The 19,480-nt window shown below is 35.6% G+C and overlaps 1 protein-coding gene across 1 annotated transcript in view; it reads left to right on the top strand.

Annotated features, from left to right (window-relative positions):
- UBR3 (ubiquitin protein ligase E3 component n-recognin 3) overlaps positions 1–19,480 on the top strand; it is a 296,154-nt gene that overhangs the window by 77,473 nt on the left and 199,201 nt on the right. The window contains exons 6-8 of the mRNA XM_057503934.1: positions 539–605; positions 7,859–7,989; positions 9,348–9,576. Of these exons, the coding sequence (XP_057359917.1) occupies positions 539–605; positions 7,859–7,989; positions 9,348–9,576 (427 nt within the window). The remainder of the gene's footprint in view (positions 1–538; positions 606–7,858; positions 7,990–9,347; positions 9,577–19,480) is intronic.

Genomic DNA, 19,480 nt, shown 5'->3' with positions numbered 1-19,480 from the left:
ATATTGTAATATGTTCTTATTTTTTACCTGACAACTCCAGTTTCTTATATGTGGTACTTATTTTTTGGAACTTGATTTCTTGAACTCATTTTGTCTTAGATACCTCAAAGCTTTCTCTTTATTCATTGTTTTAGGCCTCTTCCCCTTCTCTTTTTCCTTCCTATGCTAATCTGCTCCCTCCCTCCCAATTAGCTTAATTGAGCATTTGATGTTATGTTTATAAGGTTAAGAAAGTTTTTATTTTGGCATTTTGGGGTGTTTAAAGAGTCTTCCATTAGGTGTGCAGATTAAGCTTAGGAGCTCTTGTATTTTGATACTAAGGATTTCATTATATATGCTAATTAAAAAATTTAATCTAAAATTAGCATTATAATGTATTTTATTACAGAAATAGATAAAAGTAAAATGTGTTGACTAATAATATGTAAGAATGCCTATATTATATATTTAACATAATTTATAAGCATATTTATATTTATGTAAAATGTATAAATTCTTGAATAGGACTGTGTATAATGCTAATTTTGTTTTCTTCCAGGAGGATCAGGATGGGAGTCAAGGTCTGGGCAAGAGAAAGAGGGTGAAACTAAGCAGTAGCACCAAAGGTATTTTATTTTTTGTATTTTCCTTGTATAAAAAGCTCCTAAAAATACTTAATCACTAAGAGCATGGCATTGGCTTGCCAAATTGACATCAAAGCTGTTTGAAGGGAGAGTTAGGTTATTAAATTTGACTAATTATGGAGAAACTTGATAAGGGTGATGGTGGGGGATCTCAGAAGGAAGTAAAACATAGGGATTTTGTTTATTGTTTCTTCATAGAGTGTGAATTAGTATATTTGAGCCATGCAAAAGTAAGGCTTTTCATGTAGTGTTTTTGGTATAAAGTTTTAGTTTGGTTTGCATTTTTTTGTAATCTGGGGTTTGTAATTTCTAGACGGAAAAAGGACAAGCAAGGGAGAAATGGGTGAGGGAGAGAGGTAGAAAAGAATGAGAATGAATGGCACTGAACACATACTAAGAGTTGAGTAAGGACTCATAACATGTTTACTCAAAGGAGGAAGTAGGTAGGCCTGTAGCGAGGGCTAGATAGTGATAATAATGAGTAGTGTTTACTGAACTTTTTGTATATGCTAGACATAGTGCTCAGTGCTTTATGACATTTAATTTTCAAAGAATCCATATGAAGCAGGTTTTATTATTACTACTATTTTATGAATGAGGAGATAAATGGAAGCATGTTAGAGATTATAGCTAATGAGAGGTAGATCCTTAGGTAAGATCCCAGAGTGTTTTCTTGACCCCACTAAACGCTTTTCTAGAGGATACTTGTGTTGACACAGTTGACAGCCTGTACTCTGGATTTTTGTCATGAATTTCCAAATCTTAACATGGTTTATTTTTTGGCTTAGTATGGTATGTTACAAAATTTCTAGAGGTCAAATTATTATTTTGATGAAAAGAAGATTCTTCTGCTGTTAAATGCATCTTGTGGAATATTTAGGACTGCTTGTAATGGAAAAGTAAGCAGGCAGTTTCAGTTGAGGTTCATTTTTTAAGTGTGGTAGACTGCTTAATGCTGTTGAATTTAATTTGTGGCCTACTAGCAAAGGGCATGAAATTTGATTTGTAAGCCATGATGCACACATGTTCCCCTTCCTCCTGGCTAAGCAGAGAACCTGTGATGCCCAAAGGTAATTAGAAACCTGGCCCTTTGACTTACTACCAGAGTTATCTATGTGTTTACCTGAGTACTTGAGACACGTGAGTTGGAGCGGATTGTTAGGCACATACTTGAATTTAAGCTTTAAGGATGCTCAGAAAATAGCCCTTGTGGTGTAAGAGGTCCTTGTTTTCCTTTAGTCTCATCAAATTCTGGCTGAAGATACTTCTTATGCAGACTTAAAGTTGAAGTTTATTTTCTTTTATACCTGAATTTTTTCCCATTTGGGATTGGATTGATTGTCTTCTCTTCCTGCACTGGTAAGAAGTGGTACAGAGATTTAAGACTTGATCATTAATAATTTTTTGTTTTAAGTATGTACATGGAAAAAAATGGAAATGGCTTTTTGAATTAATAGAATCTGTATTTTCAAAAAACTGATTGTTGCTTTTGAGGATATCTGAAGTTCAGGGAGTGGTTTAGTTTTTGTAAAACTTTGGTTCAACAGTTTGAAAATGAGTTGAAAATAAAATATGTAATGATAGGCAAGAGGTGAGTTATTGTATTAAATACTTTCACTGCCTATTCTTAATACCTAAATTTTAAGAATGAAGAAACTGGGACCTAGAGGGCTTTATTTTAGCAAACAATGGTCTAAATCATTGACCTTGTGAGTTGCAAAGCCTGGACTGTGCTGTCTAATAGAAACCTTTACCTTACTCATACATTTGCACCATGTGCTGATTCTTCAAAAAAAGTGTCATTGATACACAATCTTATGATGGTTTCACATAAACAACGTATTGTCAAGTCTTCACCCCCTTTATTTCAGTCACTGTCTATCAACGTAGTAAGATGCTGTAGAGTCATTACTTGTTTTCTCTGTGCTGTACTACCTTCCCCATGACCTACCTATATTGTGATTGTGAATTATAGTGCCCCTTAATCCCCTTTTCCCTCCCCACCCACCCTCCCCAATCCCTCCCCTTTGGTAACCACTAGTCCCTTCTCAGTGTCTCTGAGTCTGCTGCTATTTTGCCTCTTTAGTTTTGCCTTGTTGTTTTACTCCACAAATGAGTGAAGTCATTTGGTACTTGTCTTACCCCATCTGGCTTATTTCACTGAGCATAGTACCCACTAGATCAATCCATTTTGTTTCAGATGGATTACTTTTCTTTTCTTTTAATGGCTGAATAATATTCCATCACGTGTGTATTCAACACCTCTTCTTTATCCATTCATCTACTGATGGACACTTGGTTGCTTCCATATCTTGGCTATTGTAAGTAGTACAGCAATAAACATAGGGTTGCATATGTTTCTTCAAATCAAAAATCTTGTTTTCTTCAGGTAAATTCCTAGAAGTGTATTTCCTGGGTCAAATGGTATTTCTATTTTGGGTTTTTTGAGGAACCCCCATATTGCTTTCCACAATGGTTGAACTAAGTTACATTCCCACCAACAGTGTAGGAGGGTTCCCCTTTCTCTGCATCCTCACCAGCATTTGTTGTTCCTTGTATTTAGGATGTTGGCCATCCTAACGGGTATGAGGTATTATCTTATTGTGGTTTTAATTTGCATTTCCCTGGTAATTATCGATGTGGAGCATCTTTTCATGTGCCGGTTGGCCATCTGAATTTCTTCTTTGGAGAAGTGTCTGTTCAGATCCTCCACCCATTTTTTAATTGGGTTATTTGTTTTTTTTGGTTTTGAGGTGTGTTAGTTCTTTATATAGTTTGGATGTTAACCCCTTATTGGATAAATTGTTTACAAATATATTCTCCCATACTGTAGGATGCCTTTTTGTTCTGCTGATGGTGTGCTTTGCTGTACATAAGCTTTTTAGTTTGATGTAGTCCCACTTGTTTTTTTTTTTTTTAATTTTGTTTCCCTTGCCTGAAATGTGTTGAGTCATGACAATCTAATCAAGATTTTAAAGGTAAATATGTAGTCATATATAACTAATGGAAGCACTATAATACATATGGTACATAGCACATACTTTAAATAGCTTGAGAAACTGACATCATCTGTTTTAAGGTAACAACAGTGAAGACATTGTAGAATTTTTTTTTGGCCTGAAGATGAAAAAAATTGAATTATATGTAACTGCAGGCTGTTCATTTTAATAGAAGCCACAGCTTTTCTGGCACATTTGGTTTGTTTTATTTAATACAAAGTTAAAGTATCTTTCTTTTTAAGTGCTTGACATATAATAAGCATGATAGCTTCAGGCTCTCAATTTGGCTGTTGCAAACTTAAAGAGTCATAACTTTGAATTCTAAGTTTTTTTTTCTTTTTTCATTATCGTTAATGTACAATTACATGAGCAACATTATGGTTACTAGACTCCCCACATTATTAAGTCCCCACCCAATACCCCATTACAGTCACTGTCCATCAGCTTAGTAAGATGCTACAGAATCACTACTTGTCTTCTCTGTGTTGCACTGCCCTCCCCGTGCCTCCTACCCCTACACCATGGGTGCTAATCATAATGCCCCCTTTTCCCCCTTATCCCTCCCTTTCCTCCCATCCTCCCCAGTCCCTTTCCCTTCGATAACTGTTAGTCCATTCTTGAGTTCTGTGAGGCTGCTGCTGTTTTGTTCCTTCAATTTTTTTCTTTGTTCTTATACTCCACATATGAGTGAAATCATTTGGTACTTGTCTTTCTCCGCCTGGCTTATTTCACTGAGCATAATACCCTCTTGCTCCATCCATGTTGTTGCAAATGGTAGGATTTGTTTTCTTCTTATGGCTGAATAATATTCCATTGTATATATGGACCACATCTTCTTTATCCATTCATCTACTGATGGACACTTAGGTTGCTTCCATTTCTTGGCTATTGTAAATAGAGCTGAGATAAACATAGGGGTGCATCTGTCTTTTTCAAACTGGGCTGCTGCATTCTTAGGGTAAATTCCTAGGAGTGGAATTCCTGGGTCAAATGGTATTTCTATTTTGAGTTTTTTGAGGAACCTCCATACTGCTTTCCACAATGGTTGAACTAATTTACTTTCCCACCAGCAGTGTAGGAGGGTATACCTTTCTCCACATCCTTGCCAACATTTGTTGTTTGTCTTTTGGATGTTGACCATCCTAACTGGTGTGATGTGATATCTCATTGTGGTTTTAATTTGCATTTCTCTGATGATTAGTGATGTGGAGCATCTTTTCATGTGCCTCTTGGCCATCTGAATGTCTTCTTTGGAGAAGTGTCTGTTCAGCTCCTCTGCCCATTTTTTAATTGGCTTATTTGCTTTTTGTTTGTTGAGGTGCATGAGCTCCTTATATAATTTGGATGTCAACCCCTTATCAGATCTGTCATTTATGAATATATTCTCCCATACTGTAGGCTGTCTTTTTGTTCTCCTGATGGTGTCCTTTGCTGTACAGAAGCTTCTAAGTTTGATGTAGTCCCAGTTGTTCATTTTTGCTTTTGTTTCCCTTGCCCAGGGAGATATGTTCATGAAGAAGTTGCTCATGTTTATGTCCAAGAGATTTTTGCCTATATATTTTTCTGAGAGTTTTATGTTTTTATGGCTTACATCCAGGTGTTTGATCCATTTTGAGTTTACTTTTGTGTATGGGGTTAGACAATAATCCAGTTTCATTCTCTTACTTGTAGCTGTCCAGTTTTGCCAACAACAGCTGTTGAAGAGGCTGTCATTTACCCATTGTATATCCAATATATTAATTGAACATATATGTTTGGGGTTGTATCTGGACTCTCTATTCTGTTCCACTGGTCTGTGGGTCTGTTCTTGTGCCAGTACCAACTTGTCTTGATTACTGTGGCTTTGTAGTAGAACTTGAAGTCAGGGAGCATAATTCCCCCTGTTTTATTCTTCCTTCTCAGGATTGCTTTGGCTCTTCAGGGTCTTTGGTCATTCCATATGAAGTTTAGAACTGTTTGCTCTAGTTCATTGAAGAATCCTGTAGGTATTTTGATAGGGATTGCACGGAATCTGGAGATTGTTTTAGGCAGGATGGACATTTTGACAATATTAATTCTTCCTAGCCGAGAGCATGGGATGAATTTCCATTTATTAGTGTCCTCTTTAATTTCTCTTAAGAGTATCTTGTAGTTTTCAGGGTATAGGTCTTTCACTTCCTTGGTTAGGTTTATTCCTAGGTATTTTATTCTTTTTGATGTAATTGTGAATGGAATTGTTTTCCTGATTTCTCTCTCTCCAATTCATCATTAGTGTAAAGGAATGCATGAATTCTAAGTTTTGAATACTGGTAGTTTTGTTTAGCTTTGTAAATATTTTTAGAAGTACTTATTTGTAAGGGTTTTAGTTTATATTTTTGGTAGTCTGTGAAATTTTCAGTCATGGTAGTGCCAAGTGAATTGTGAGAATTAAATTGTCTTCAGAAATGTGCTCTGGATTATATTCTAATTTTAAATTATGGACCTTATATTTCTGTCACCTGATTCACTTGGGACCTAATTGTATTACTTTTTGGTTTTGAATCCTCAGTGTACCTTTGAATATATTTTACTTCATTTTCTGCAAGGTTGATTTATTTCTCTTTTTAAAACAGTGCCATATCCTGGGGATGATCTATTTCAGGAGTCAGAGACTTCTGTTTTATGAGTAGGAAGTTCTGAAATTTGGAAAATAAACAAAATAGTTTAGAAAATAGTTACCAATAAAGGGATGTATAGTGTAATTTTGTTTATTTATATTTTATATATATCCCTATTACATATTGCTTATACTGAGGGCATCACTAAAAGGGAGTTAGGTAAAGGATTGGGAAATAGCTTTTGCTCCCCTGTAGTAAAATCATACATTGTCCCCAGAATAATGAAATTATTATTCTGAAAAAAAATGGGTTGTTAATTTTTAATGGGAAAATTGGTTTAAAGTTCTGTCTAATTAGACTGATTCAAGCCTTATTTAACTTAGAATGTATTAAAGAAGAATCAAAGGATTGATGATACATTGACCTTATTGTTACTCTTTTAGACCCCATTACCTGAGGAGATATGGTATGAACACATTACTCAGTAATAGAAGAACTGTGAAACTGGGGTAGGATTAATTGAAAAATCCTAGAAGGTTATCATGTAAGACAAGTTGAACTATAATATAATTAGGCCTATACTTGAGTATTTTGGTGCATGTGATAATGTTTTTTTCAAATCTCTCATCTATAACTCTAGTCCTTGATTAAGCACTGTCACTGAACCAGCCCATTCACAGTTGACTCTTGTTACATCCTCTTGATATCCTTATCTAGAGCTGATGATCCAGACCAGTAGCCCAAGATCATTTGCTCTTACAAAGATTAATAGTTGGAAATACCTGGTTCATTTTTAGGAAAAAAAAAGAGAAAGAAATAGCCAAAGTATTAAAAATACTCAGTTCTTCATATACCAGTTGAGTCTTTTTTGTTGACTAAGTTGTTGACCAAAGATGCAGAGAATAAGAGATAGTTTAGACCTCAAGGAGTGACACTTGGCCTTATAATTAGGCTTTTCAGTAGGTAATTTTATCCCCCTTTAAATACCTTTATTCAAAAGAGGGGTATCCATTTCCTTTTTCCTCTATATTTGAAGAGGGCATCTTGAGTCCAGTGCAGGTAAGCATATCTAACTTTCTTTATATGTTTCCTTGTATAATCTTACCAGAAAAAAATTAATGCTTTTTTATACTAGAGTAAGAAATGCATTAGTAATTTCTTTCTTTAGTGAAGTTAGTATTTCATTTATGAAGGGTACTTTTAAAGCAATAGGTAAAAAATTATTGAATCCTATAAACATTCCCTTTTTTCTAAAAATTGAAAAATTTAGGTAGTTTGGACTTTGTGCTAAATAGTATATTTTTTAGCTTAAAATGATTGATGTTTTAAATTAAGTCCAATGATTATTGTTCTTGTATGATAATTGTTTTGAATCTTAGTAGAAATTTTAGATAAATGGTTTATGTTTAGAACAAGTACTTACATTCTAGTAACTGCTTTATATGAAAATATAACGATTAAGTATTTTGTTTTTTACATACTGTGGAGGTTATAGAAATCTAGTTTGATGATGTCAGTATTATCATTGAATTATTGAAAGGGTATCATCCTTTTAGATACATTCAGGTGTTTGAGGTTGTTAGGTTACTAATTATGGTAAGGTTGAAGTGAGGTGAACTACTTAAATTACAGGGTGGTAAATTTTCTTTTTCATATGCAGATCAGTCCATAATGGATGTTTTGAAACATAAAAGTTTCCTAGAAGAACTATTGTTTTGGACTATAAAGTATGAATTCCCCCAGAAGATGGTGACTTTCTTACTCAACATGCTTCCAGATCAAGAGTATAAGGTATCTACAATTATTTTTCCTTTCTGAACATGCTCCCCTTTTTTATCTTTTCGTAACTAAATCTTTTTGGTGTATTTCTCAACTGTGGCTTTTTCTGTTGTAGCTCTGAGGACTGATAGAACACAGTGAAAAAACATTAGCTTCCTCTGTTGCCAAATTGGGGTCTGCACAAAAAGCACAGTATTATAGATCAGAGGCACAGCAGCATTACTGTGCAGAATTCTTAAGGGTTGTCTTTCTGCATGGAACTTAGTCTGAAGGGAATGTTGGGGGACAAACAAAAACACAATTGCACCAATAAATATGCAATTACTAATTTAAGTAAGTTCTCTAAAGGAGAAATGCAAGTTGCTATGAGTTTTTAATCAGGGCAACTGAATTTCAATTGTGGGGTTAGGCAGGGGAAAACAGGATGGGGTTAGTAGTAGCTGGCCATAACTGTTAAAAACAGAACAGTTATTGATTCATGTATATATGCATTGACTTACATATACAAGTAGGTTAAGTCTGTAGTCCTAGAGGGTCTGGACCCACTTATTACCACTATATGGTTATGGCAAAGTGACACAGCTTAGTGTATGAAAGGAAAATAAATTGTACTATGTAGTTTTTTTAATGGTTTTGATAACAAAGACTCTAGGAGTGACCCTTTTCTTTCCCTTTTTTTTTTTTTGAGTATCAATTTAATATTGTTACTGTTTTGTGTCTTTATACCTACTTAAGAATACAACAGAGGAAATGTGCATGTTACACAGAAGTATTTAGTTTTCACATCAAATAGGTGAAGGTACTTATTTTTTATTTATTTTGGTATCATTAATATAAAATCACGTGGGCAACATTGTGCTTACTAGATTCCCCCCATCAAGTCCCCACCACATACCCCATTACAGTCACTGTCCGTCAGTGTAGTAAGATGCTAGAGAAGGTACTTATTTTTGAGTAACCACATTGACTCACTTATTTAGTTATATTAAATCCTCTGATGGTTTTTAGCTGAGAATTTGTTAAAACAACACAGAACAAAGAGACGTACTTTGACATTAGCAAATTGATATATTTGTGAGGAAAGTGAAAATTTGTGTTTTTAAATCATACTATTTATAATTGGTTTAAAACTGCAATAATTTAAAATGCCTATTAAAAATTTTTTAAACATCAGAATATTTTCCTAATGTTCAAAAAAAAGAAAATGTGACCTAAAACCATTGGTATCATTGAAATTATTTTTTCAATTACTTTGGACATATGAGAAGCTAATAATAGTTTTACAATGCTAATATAATATATTGGAAAATGTGTTATAAACCTCAAAGTTAAACTAATGTGTTTTTTCATCCTATTAAAAAAATTTACAGGTTGCTTTTACAAAAACTTTTGTACAGCATTATGCTTTCATTATGAAAACACTGAAGAAAAGTCATGAATCAGACACAATGTCTAACAGAATTGTACATATTAGTGTTCAGCTGTTCAGCAATGAGGAATTAGCCAGACAGGTAACAGAAGAATGTCAGCTGCTGGATATCATGGTTACTGTGCTACTGTACATGATGGAAAGTTGCCTTATTAAAAGTGAGCTACAAGGTAAACCCAGAATTATTTTCACAGTTTTATTATTGGTGTATTTTATAAAACTACTTTTATGAATTCCTTATATACTAAAAATAGCTTCAGAATATTATAAAATAATATTTGTTAAATAAATTTTTGAAAATTTTCAGCAAAATGTAAAAAACAACTTTAAAAATTACCTACAGTTATTCACAAATAACTGTTAACATTTTAGGATGTTTTCTGTCTTTTTATGTGATATGAGTATACTTTTATACACAAATAAAACTTTAAAAGTATGTTACCGTAGTGTACATGTCCAGAACGTGTTTTTTAGTGGTTACAGGTATGAATATCATATACCTTACTAGCCATTTTTTTATGAGGTGTGTTCCTATATATATATATATATATTTTTTTCCCATTATTTATTCATTTATTTATTTTGGTATCATTAATATACAATTACATGAGCAACATTGTGGTTACTAGATTCCCCCCATTATCAAGTCCCCACCACATACCACATTACAGCCACTGTCCATCTACATAGTAGATGCTGTAGAGTCACTACTTATCTTCTCTGTGCTATACTGCCTTCCCTGTGGACCTACCTGCTTTATACGTGCTGATGATAATGTCCCTTATTCCCCTTATCCCTCCCTTCCCACCCACCCTCTGCAGTCCTTTTCCCTTTGTAACTGTTAGTCCATTCTTGGGTTCTGTGAGTCTGCTGCTGTTTTGTTCCTTCAGTTTTTGCTTTGTTCTTATGCTCACAAATGAGTGAAATCATTTCTTATTTGTCTTTATCCGCCTGGCTTATTTCACTGAGCATAATACCCTCTAGCTCCATCCATGTTGTTGCAAATGGTAGGATTTGTTTTCTTCTTATGGCTGAATAATATTCCATTGTGTATATGTATCACATCTTCTTTATCCACTAATCTAATCATGGACACTTAGGTTGCTTCCATTTCTGGCTATTGTAAATAGTGCTGCAATAAAAATAGGGGTGCATATGTCTTTTTGAAACTGGGCTGCTGCATTCTTAGGGTAAATTCCTAGGAGAGGAATTCCTGGGTCAAACGGTATTTCTATTTTGAGGTTTTTGATGAACCTCCATACTGCTTTCCACAATGGTTGAACCAGTTTACATTCCCACCAGCAGTGTAGGAGGGTACCCTTTCACCGCATCTTCACCAGCATTTGTTGTTGTTTGTCTTTTGGATGTTGGCCATCCTAACTGGTGTGAGGTGACATCTCATTGTGATTTTAATTTGCATTTCCCTGATAATTAGCGATGTAGAGCATCTTTTCATGTGCCTGTTGGCCATCTGAATGTCTTCTTTGGAGAAGTGTCTGTTCATATCCTCCACCCATTTTTTAATAGGGTTATTTGTTTTTTGGGTGTTGAGGCATGTGAGTTCTTTATATATTTTTATGTTAACCCCTTGTCAGATATGTCATTTACAAATATATTCTCCCATACTGTAGGATGCATTTTTGTTCTGCTGATGGTGTCCTTTGCTGTACAGAAGCTGCTCAGCATGATGTAGTCCCATTTGTTCATTTTTTATTTTGTTTCCCTTGCCTGAGGAGATGCATTCCGGAAAAAGTTGCTCATGATTTTTGCCTATGTTTTCTTCTAAGACTTTTATGTTTCATGACTTACATTCAGGTTTTTGATCCATTTTGAGTTTACTTTTGTGTATGGTGTTAGACTGTAATCCAGTTTCATTCTCTTACCTGTAGCTGTCTAGTTTTGCCAACACCAGTTGTTGAAGAGGCTGCCATTTCCCCACTATATATCCATGGCTCCTTTATCATATATTAAACGACCATATATGGTTGGGTTTATATCGGGGCTCTCTAGTCTATGAGTCTGGTCTATGAGTCTGTTCTTGTGCCAGTACCAAATTGTCTTGATTCCTGTGGCATTGTAGTAGAGCTTGAGTTTGGGGAGCATAATCTCCCCCTCTTTATTCTTCCTTCTCAGGATTGCTTTGGCTATTTGGGGTCTTTTGTGGTTCCATATGAATTTTAGAGCAATTTGCTCTATTTCGTTGAAGAATGCTGTTGGTATTTTGATGGGGAGTGCATTGAACCTGTAGATTGCTTTAGGCAGGATGGCCATTTTGACAATATTAATTCTTTCTATCCATGAACACGGGATGTGTTTCCACTTATTGGTATCTTTAATTTCTCTCATGAGTGTCTTGTAGTTTTCAGTGTATAGGTCTTTCAATTCCTTGGTTAGGTTAATTCCTAGGTATTTTATTCTTTTTGATGCTACTGAGAATGGAATTTTTTTCCTGATTTCTCTTTCTGCTAATTCATTGTTAGTGTATAGGAATGCCATAGATTTCTGTGTATTAATTTTCTATCCTGCAACTTTGTTGAATTCAGATATTAGATCTAATCATTTTGGAATGGAATCTTTTGGGTTTTTTATGTACAATATCATGTCATCTGCAAACAGGGATAGTTTAACTTCTTCCTTGCCAGTCTGGATGCCTTTTATTTCTTTGTGTTGTCTGATTGCCGTGGCTAGGACCTCCAGAACTATGTTGAATAAAAGTGGGGAGAGTGGGCACCCTTGTCTTGTTCCTGATCCTAAAGGAAAAGCTTTTAGCTTTTAGCTGTTAAGTATAATGTTGGCTGTGGGTTTGTCATATGTGGCCTTTATTATGTTGAGGTACTTGTCTTCTATACCCATTTTGTTGAGAGTTTTTATCGTGAATGGATGTTGAATTTTGTCAAATGCTTTTTCAGCATCTATGGAGATGATCATATGGTTTTTGTCCTTTTTGTTGATGTGGTGGATGATGTTGATGGATTTTCAAATGTTGCATCATCCTTGCATCGCTGGAGTAAATCCTGCTTGATCAGGATGGATGATCTCTTTGATATATTTTTGAACTTGGTTTGCTAATATTTTGTTGAGCATTTTTGCGTTTATGTTCATGAGGAATATTGGTCTGTAATTTTCTTTTTTTGTGGTGTCTTTGCCTGGTTTTGGTGTTAGAGTGATGCTGGCCCCATAGAATGAGTTTGGGAGTATTCCCTCTTCTACTTCTTGGGAAACTTTAAGGAGGATGGGTATTAGGTCTTCACTAAATGTTTGATAAAATTCTGCAGTGAAACCATCTGGTCCAGGAGTTTTGTTCTTAGGTAGTGTTTTATTACCAATTCAATTTCCTTGCTGGTAATTGGTCTGTTCAGATTTTTCTATTTCTTCCTGGGTCAGCCTTGGAAGGTTGTATTTTTCTAGAAAGTTGTCCATTTCTTCTGGGTTATCCACTTTGTTAGCATATAGTTTTTCATAATATTTTCTCATAATTCTTTGTATTTCTGTGGTATCTGTAGTGATTTGTCCGTTTTCATTTCTGATTCTGTTTATGTGTGTAGACTCTCTTTTTTTCTTGATAAGTCTGGCTGGGGGTTTATCTATTTTGTTTATGTTCTTGAAGAACCAGCTCCTGCTTTCATTGATTCTTTTGATTGTTTTACTCTTCTTGATTTTATTTATTTCTTCTCTAATCTTTATTATGTCCCTCCTTCTACTGATTTTGGGCCTCCTTTCTTCTTCTTTTTCTAGTTTCATTAATTGTGAGTTTAGACTGTTCATTTGGGATTGTTCTTCTTTCCTGAGGTAGGCCTGTACTGCAATACTTCCCTCTTAGCACAGACTTCGCTGTTTCCCACAGATTTTGCGGTGTTTAATTATTGTTGTCATTTTTCTCCATGTATTGCTTCATCTCTGTTTTTATTTGGTCATTGATCCATTGATTATTTAGGAGCATGTTATTAAGCCTCCATGTGTTTGTGGACGTTTTTGTTTTCTTTGTGTAATTTATTTCTAGTTTCATACCTTTGTGATCTGAGAAGGTGGTTGGTACAATTTCAGTCTTTTATAATTTCCTGAGCCTCTTTTTATGGCCCAGTATCTGATGTATTCTTGAAAATGTTCAATGTGCAATTGAGAAGAATGTGTATCCTGTTGCTTTTCGATGGAGTCTTCTGTGCATGTCTGTTTGGTCCATCTGTTCTAATACATTGTTCAGTGCCTCTGTGTCCTTACTTATTTTCTGTCTGGTGGATCTGTCCTTTGGAGTGAGTGGTGTGTTGAAGTCTCCTGAAATGAATGCATTGCTTTCTATTTCCCCCTTTAATTCTTTTAGTATTTTTTCACATATGTAGTTGATCTTCTCGTGGGTGCATAGTTTTAATAGTTATATCCTCTTGTTGGACTGACCCTTTTATCATTATGTAATGTCCTTCTTTATCTCTTGTTACTTTCATTGTTTTGAAGCCTATTTTGTGTGATACAAGTACTGCAACTCCTGCTCTTTTCTCCCTATTATTTGCATCAAATATCTTTTTCTGTCCCTTTACTTTCAATCTGTGTTTGTCTTTGGATTTGAAGGGAGTCTCTTGTAGGCAGCATAGAGTCGGGTCTCATTTTTTTATCTGTTCAGTGACTCTATGTCATTTGATTGGTGCCTTCAGACCATTTTCATTTAGGGTGATTATTGATAAGCATGTACTTATTGCCATTGCAGGCTTTAGATCTGTGGTTACCAAAGGTTCAAGGGTAATTCCTCTACTATCCAACAGTCTAAGTTAACTCACTTAGTAATGTATTACAAACACAAACTAAAAAGTTTTTTTTTCCCTCATTTTTCTTCCTCCTCCATTCTTTATATATAGGTGTCATATTCTGTACGTTTTGTCTATCCCTTGATTGATTATGCGGGTAGTAGATTTGATTTTGCTTCTTCTTAGTAATTAATTGTTCTACTTTGCTGTGGTTTTATTTCCCCCAGTGACAGCTGTTTAGCCTATTGAATACTCCATCTATAGCAGTTCCTCCAAAATGCACTGTAGAGGTGATTTGTGGGAGGTAAATTCTCCACACTTTTGCTTGTCTGAAAATTGTTTAATCCCTTCTTCAAATTCAAATTATAACCTTCCTGGGTAGAGTATTCTTTGTTTGAGGCCCTTCTGTTTTCATTGCATTAAATATATCATGCCGCTACCTTCTGGTCTGTAGGGTTTCTGTTGAGAAATCTGATGATAGCCTGATGGGTTTTCCTTTGTGTGTAAACTTTTTTTCTCTCTCTCTCTGCTTTTAAAAGTCTGTCCTTATCGTTCATCTTTGTCATTTTAATTATTATATGTCTTGGTGTTGTTCTCCTTGGGTCCCTTGTGTTTGGAGATCTGTGGACTTCCATGGTCTGAGAGATTATTTCCTTCCGCAGATTTGGGAAGTTTTCAGCAATTACCTCCTCAGTGACACTTTCTATCCCTTTTTCTCTCTCTTCTTCTAGGTCCACTGTAATGTGAATATTGTTCCATTTGGATTGGTCACACAGTTGTCTCAATCTTTCATTCTTAGAGATCCTTTTTTCTTTCTGTGCCTCAGCCTCTTTGTATTCTTCTACTCTAATTTCTACTCCATTTACCTTCTCTTCTACGACATCTAATCTGTTTTTACATTGCTCCATTGTATATTGCTTTTCAGATATGGAATTTGTTAGTGATTGAATCTCTGTCCTGAATTCGTCCTTGAGTTCTTGAACATTTTTCTGTACCTCCATGTGCATGTGTATGATATTTATTTTGTACTCTCTATCAGGAAGATTGGTGAGTTCAGTTTCATTTGGCCCTTTTTCTGGGGTTTGTGAGATTATGGTCTGAACCAGGTTCCTTTGACGTTTCATATTTCTATGTGGCGTCGTATAGTGCCCATAAGTCTCTGGACTGCTCATCCCCTGAAGTGAGGTCAGGGATTGCAGGGGAGCCACTCTGGTGCCTGTGCAGAGCAAAGAGCTGTTTCTTGCTTCCCGGCTGCAGTGCCTGTCTCCTGTGTCAGTGCCAGTGGGCCGAGCACACAGGTGTAAGCCTCTGTGCTTTGCATATGTAGCTATCATAGGTGGGGCCTCTCTGTGGCTGGTGTGATGCCAGCACAGTGACTTCTGGTTTGTGAGCCAGTGCCAGCAGTCCAGGAGGAAGGCACAGCAGGCTGCATATCACTGTGGGGGACTCAGAGCTGAGTAGGCAGCCAGGGGGATGGAGTGCCTGAAGCTCATGAAAGTTTCCAAGTTCCAGGCAGAGTGCACCCAGATAACTTTGTCCACCCATCCCTTCTCCCATGAAGTAATCTCCGTCCAAACCCTGCCTCTTCAGCAGCCGTCTCACTGCTAGGAAGCATCTCATACCACCCGCCTTTCCTTTGTTCCAGAGTGGCCGGATGTGGATCCTTGTCCTCCGCAAACGTCTGGAATCTCAGTCTCTCAAGTATTCCGCCTGTCTTAGCTCTCCAACTGCACTAATCTCCAGAGGACTATGCAATGTATGTTTGTGCTCCAAAGTAGATGTCCAAGGCTGAGTGTTCTGTAGTCCTAGGCTTCCACGCCCTCCCCACTCTGTTTCTCTTCCTCCTGCGCATGAGCTGGGGTGGGGGAAGACGTTAGGTCCCACCAGATCAAGGTTTTAGTATATTACCCTGTTATGTGAGGTCTGCTTTTTTCTCCACGTGTATGCAGTCTGGCACAAACTTCTTTCTTGTTGCTTTTTTAGGTTAGTTGTATTAACTGTATTTTTGTATTATATGTGGTTTGGGGAGGAGTTCTCTGTCTCACCTTCTGTGCCTCTATCTTGAATCTCCTCTTTCTCTAATTGTATTTTTTTAATCATGAATTTGTTACTATCAGCCTTAGACATTTTTATATGTTTTATAGTTTTACAACTTAAAATTTGAAATAAATCTTTCCTTGTTTGTATTCCCTTATTGAAATATTTTTTTCTTCCTTTGTGCCCACTCTATGGTTCATAATTCTTAGCCTGCCACAATATTTTCTGGGACCTCCTCCCATTCTGATTTCTCTGTGGTCCTTTATGTTAACTTTACTTCCCTGTGATAATTTATGTTATTTGAGTATTTGCTACATAGTGGGCATTGCATTAATATAGTTATATGGTTTCTCAATTAAGCTTCTGAACAGTTTTCTGTGATTGGCATTATTAGTATCCCCACTTGAAATATGAGTAAATTGAGGCTTAGAGAAGTTGTCATTTGCCATGGATAGTATAGCTAGTAAATGACAGAACCAAGATATGCTTCATAGCTCCTAATGGGAGTATCTTCGTCCTTAACCTTGACGTGTCCCGGCCAACATTGTAGGACTGTGTCTTCACTTGTTGAGATGTGGAGCTAAACTTTAAAAATAATAACTGAAATTAAACCTTAGAACCTTTCTCTGGAGGAGAGATCTTGTAGATGACGCTTTTGTGGTTCCACTATTGCATCCTTTTACATATCAGCTCCTACTTCTCTTTATACTAATGGTCTGTGTATTCTCAGATGTGATACTACACCTTGAAAATTGATATATGCTCCATGCAGGGCACAATGCCTTACCTATAATAATGGCTAGTTAATAATTATGAAAGTTGCCATCTTTTGAGTGCTCACTATATGCCTGTTTTTCTCTCAGTACTTCATGTGTGTTATCTTATTTAACCACCAATATTCCATGAAGTACATACTGTTGTCTCCATTTTATTGGTGAGGCAGTTCTGGCTTAGGGAATTGAAGCCAGTGATCTATGGTTTTATAGCTGTAAGTATGAAGGCTGGGTGTCTGACTTCAAAACCTATACTTGTGCTCAATATGCAACTCTGCCTAACCATTTAGGTGTAGTAGGAATGTAATACATTATTTACATTTAGTATATAACTGTTCTTACTTTTTAAAAGAAAAATCTAATAACTTTTGTATTATAGTTTTCCTATCTTCATGGAGAAGACTTTTTCTTTAAGATTTAGCTGCATATATTACATATATTCCTCTTCTGTCTTTTTTGAAATAGTAATCATCATTCACCTGTATCAGTTATATAAAGAATTATATATTTCGAGAAGGAGCTTCCACAAAAAGAATTTTTAATTCATAAAGCTGAAAACTTTTTAAATTTAGAAATATCGGCTCTTTTGAAAAAGAATCTAGAATCTATTTTCCTGACTAAATGATTTAGCTGTGCTTGTTAAATATGGTTTGCATTTGGTCTTCAAGGAAGAATGTTGGGGAAGAAGATGTATATTAGTCTGACTCCCATTTTTTTCTATAGCCAGTTTTCCTAAAACAGTTTATATTTGTTTCCTTACCTTCCAGTCAGTCATAACCCACCTCAATCTAGTGTCTGCTTCCATCATTCTGTTGCTTTTTCCAAAACTGTCTGTGATTCCATTAGCCACATGTCCTACTTTTCCCAGTTGTTCTGACAGACCGTTTAGTACATCCTCTCCACCCTCAAAAGTGTCTCCATTTATATGATAAATTATATGGCCACCTTTTCTGGACCTACATGATGAGGAGCCCTGTGGCCACTCTTTGGGCCTTATCTTGCTTGATTTTTAGTAGCATTTCATGCTGTTGAGAATCTGTGCTTTCTGTGGACCCAAACCCTTTTCTACTTGTCCTATCCATGTTGGTGTTTCTTGGCACTTAGTCCTGATATGTTTGCTCTTTTCACTTTTCCCATATTTTCTGAAATCTACTGTATGTTCTTATTTGCTTTCTGTATATACAGTTTGTCCTTGAAATTCTTACACAAATTAAATTTTCCAGAAGCTAATTTGCTATAGATAGCATTGCAAAGATCTTTAAATACAAATGTTTTTCCTATCTGCAAATTACATTATTTATAAGCCAAGGTCTAAAACTCTCTTCTGCTGCTATGGTGTTTTCTTCCTCTTTTAAAAGAAGCATAACATTTCATGATATATATTTACTGGTTTTCCAAAAGTGCCCTAAGCTTTCCCTGTTTTTACATCAAGAGTATTAGAATGAGCTTTAAATATATTTAACTACCTATAACTATCTACTGATATTACAACAAGATCTCTGTACTTTCTTTCATTTTATAATAGCTTCTGTCTAGCCTTTGCATAAATTATAGTTAGACAATATTTGAAAATTTGTTTACACTGTTAGTAAATACAGAAGCTGATACTGTGAGAATTCACAGGGCCATAGCAGTAACTAGCTGAAGATTAAAAGGAAAAGCCTTTAGTAGTGTGTGGTCCCTATCTTAACACTTTTACTTTGTTGTATTCATTTCTGCACTACGCTGCTCTGTACATAACTCCTAACTTTCCATATTCCTGAAATTTTACAGTTTGTCTTATGAAACCGTCTGTGTAAAATGGAACTTTCCCATGTATTGCATAACCATAGAAATGTATGTAGTGGCTCATAATCCCAGATGGATCTTCTGTCCTGCATGTTAAAGTGTTTATTGAACTATATTCTTGGGATGTTTGCAAACACCTCAGATACACAATGTCCACACCAAAAACTCATTATCTCTCAATCAAGCCTGCTTCTTTTCTGTTATTGCATGTGTATATGTGTTTCTAAATATGTCTGTATATATACTGTAGTATATATACAATAGATTGACGGTATTTAAGTTTAAAAAAAAAATCCCAGCATCCCTGAATCACTGTCCCATGAATGTTAGTGGCTCAGCCACTCAAGTGGCAGTAGTTGTCAGTCAGGGAGGACTTTTTGGAATCTCAGGTGTGGGTAATTTGTAAAGCGGGCTTATCCCCCACTCCCAACTCTTTTATTCAGTTATAACCTCTCTTATTCTATTGAGAAACACTGAAAGAGATCATAGTTAATCTTGTGGGTCCTGTCCTTATGTATTGTTAAATTTAAGAGTTGGGTAAAATTATTTCATGGACTGAAACCTGAATTTAATGTATGGAAATTACGAAGTGCAGTAGAAATCATTTTACTGATGAGTTTGGCAAGTAGATGGTTAATTGGAAAAGTTGATCAAAGTGAGGAGTCTTTAAAAAACAATTCATATGTATCTTAAACAGTGTATTTTGACTAAAAACACAGAAGTTCATTTTCATTCTCCAA

Source organism: Manis pentadactyla, chromosome 6 (genome assembly GCF_030020395.1).
Source record: "Manis pentadactyla isolate mManPen7 chromosome 6, mManPen7.hap1, whole genome shotgun sequence".
Classification (NCBI taxonomy): domain Eukaryota; kingdom Metazoa; phylum Chordata; class Mammalia; order Pholidota; family Manidae; genus Manis; species Manis pentadactyla.
This window is presented reverse-complemented; position numbering and strand designations above follow the sequence as displayed.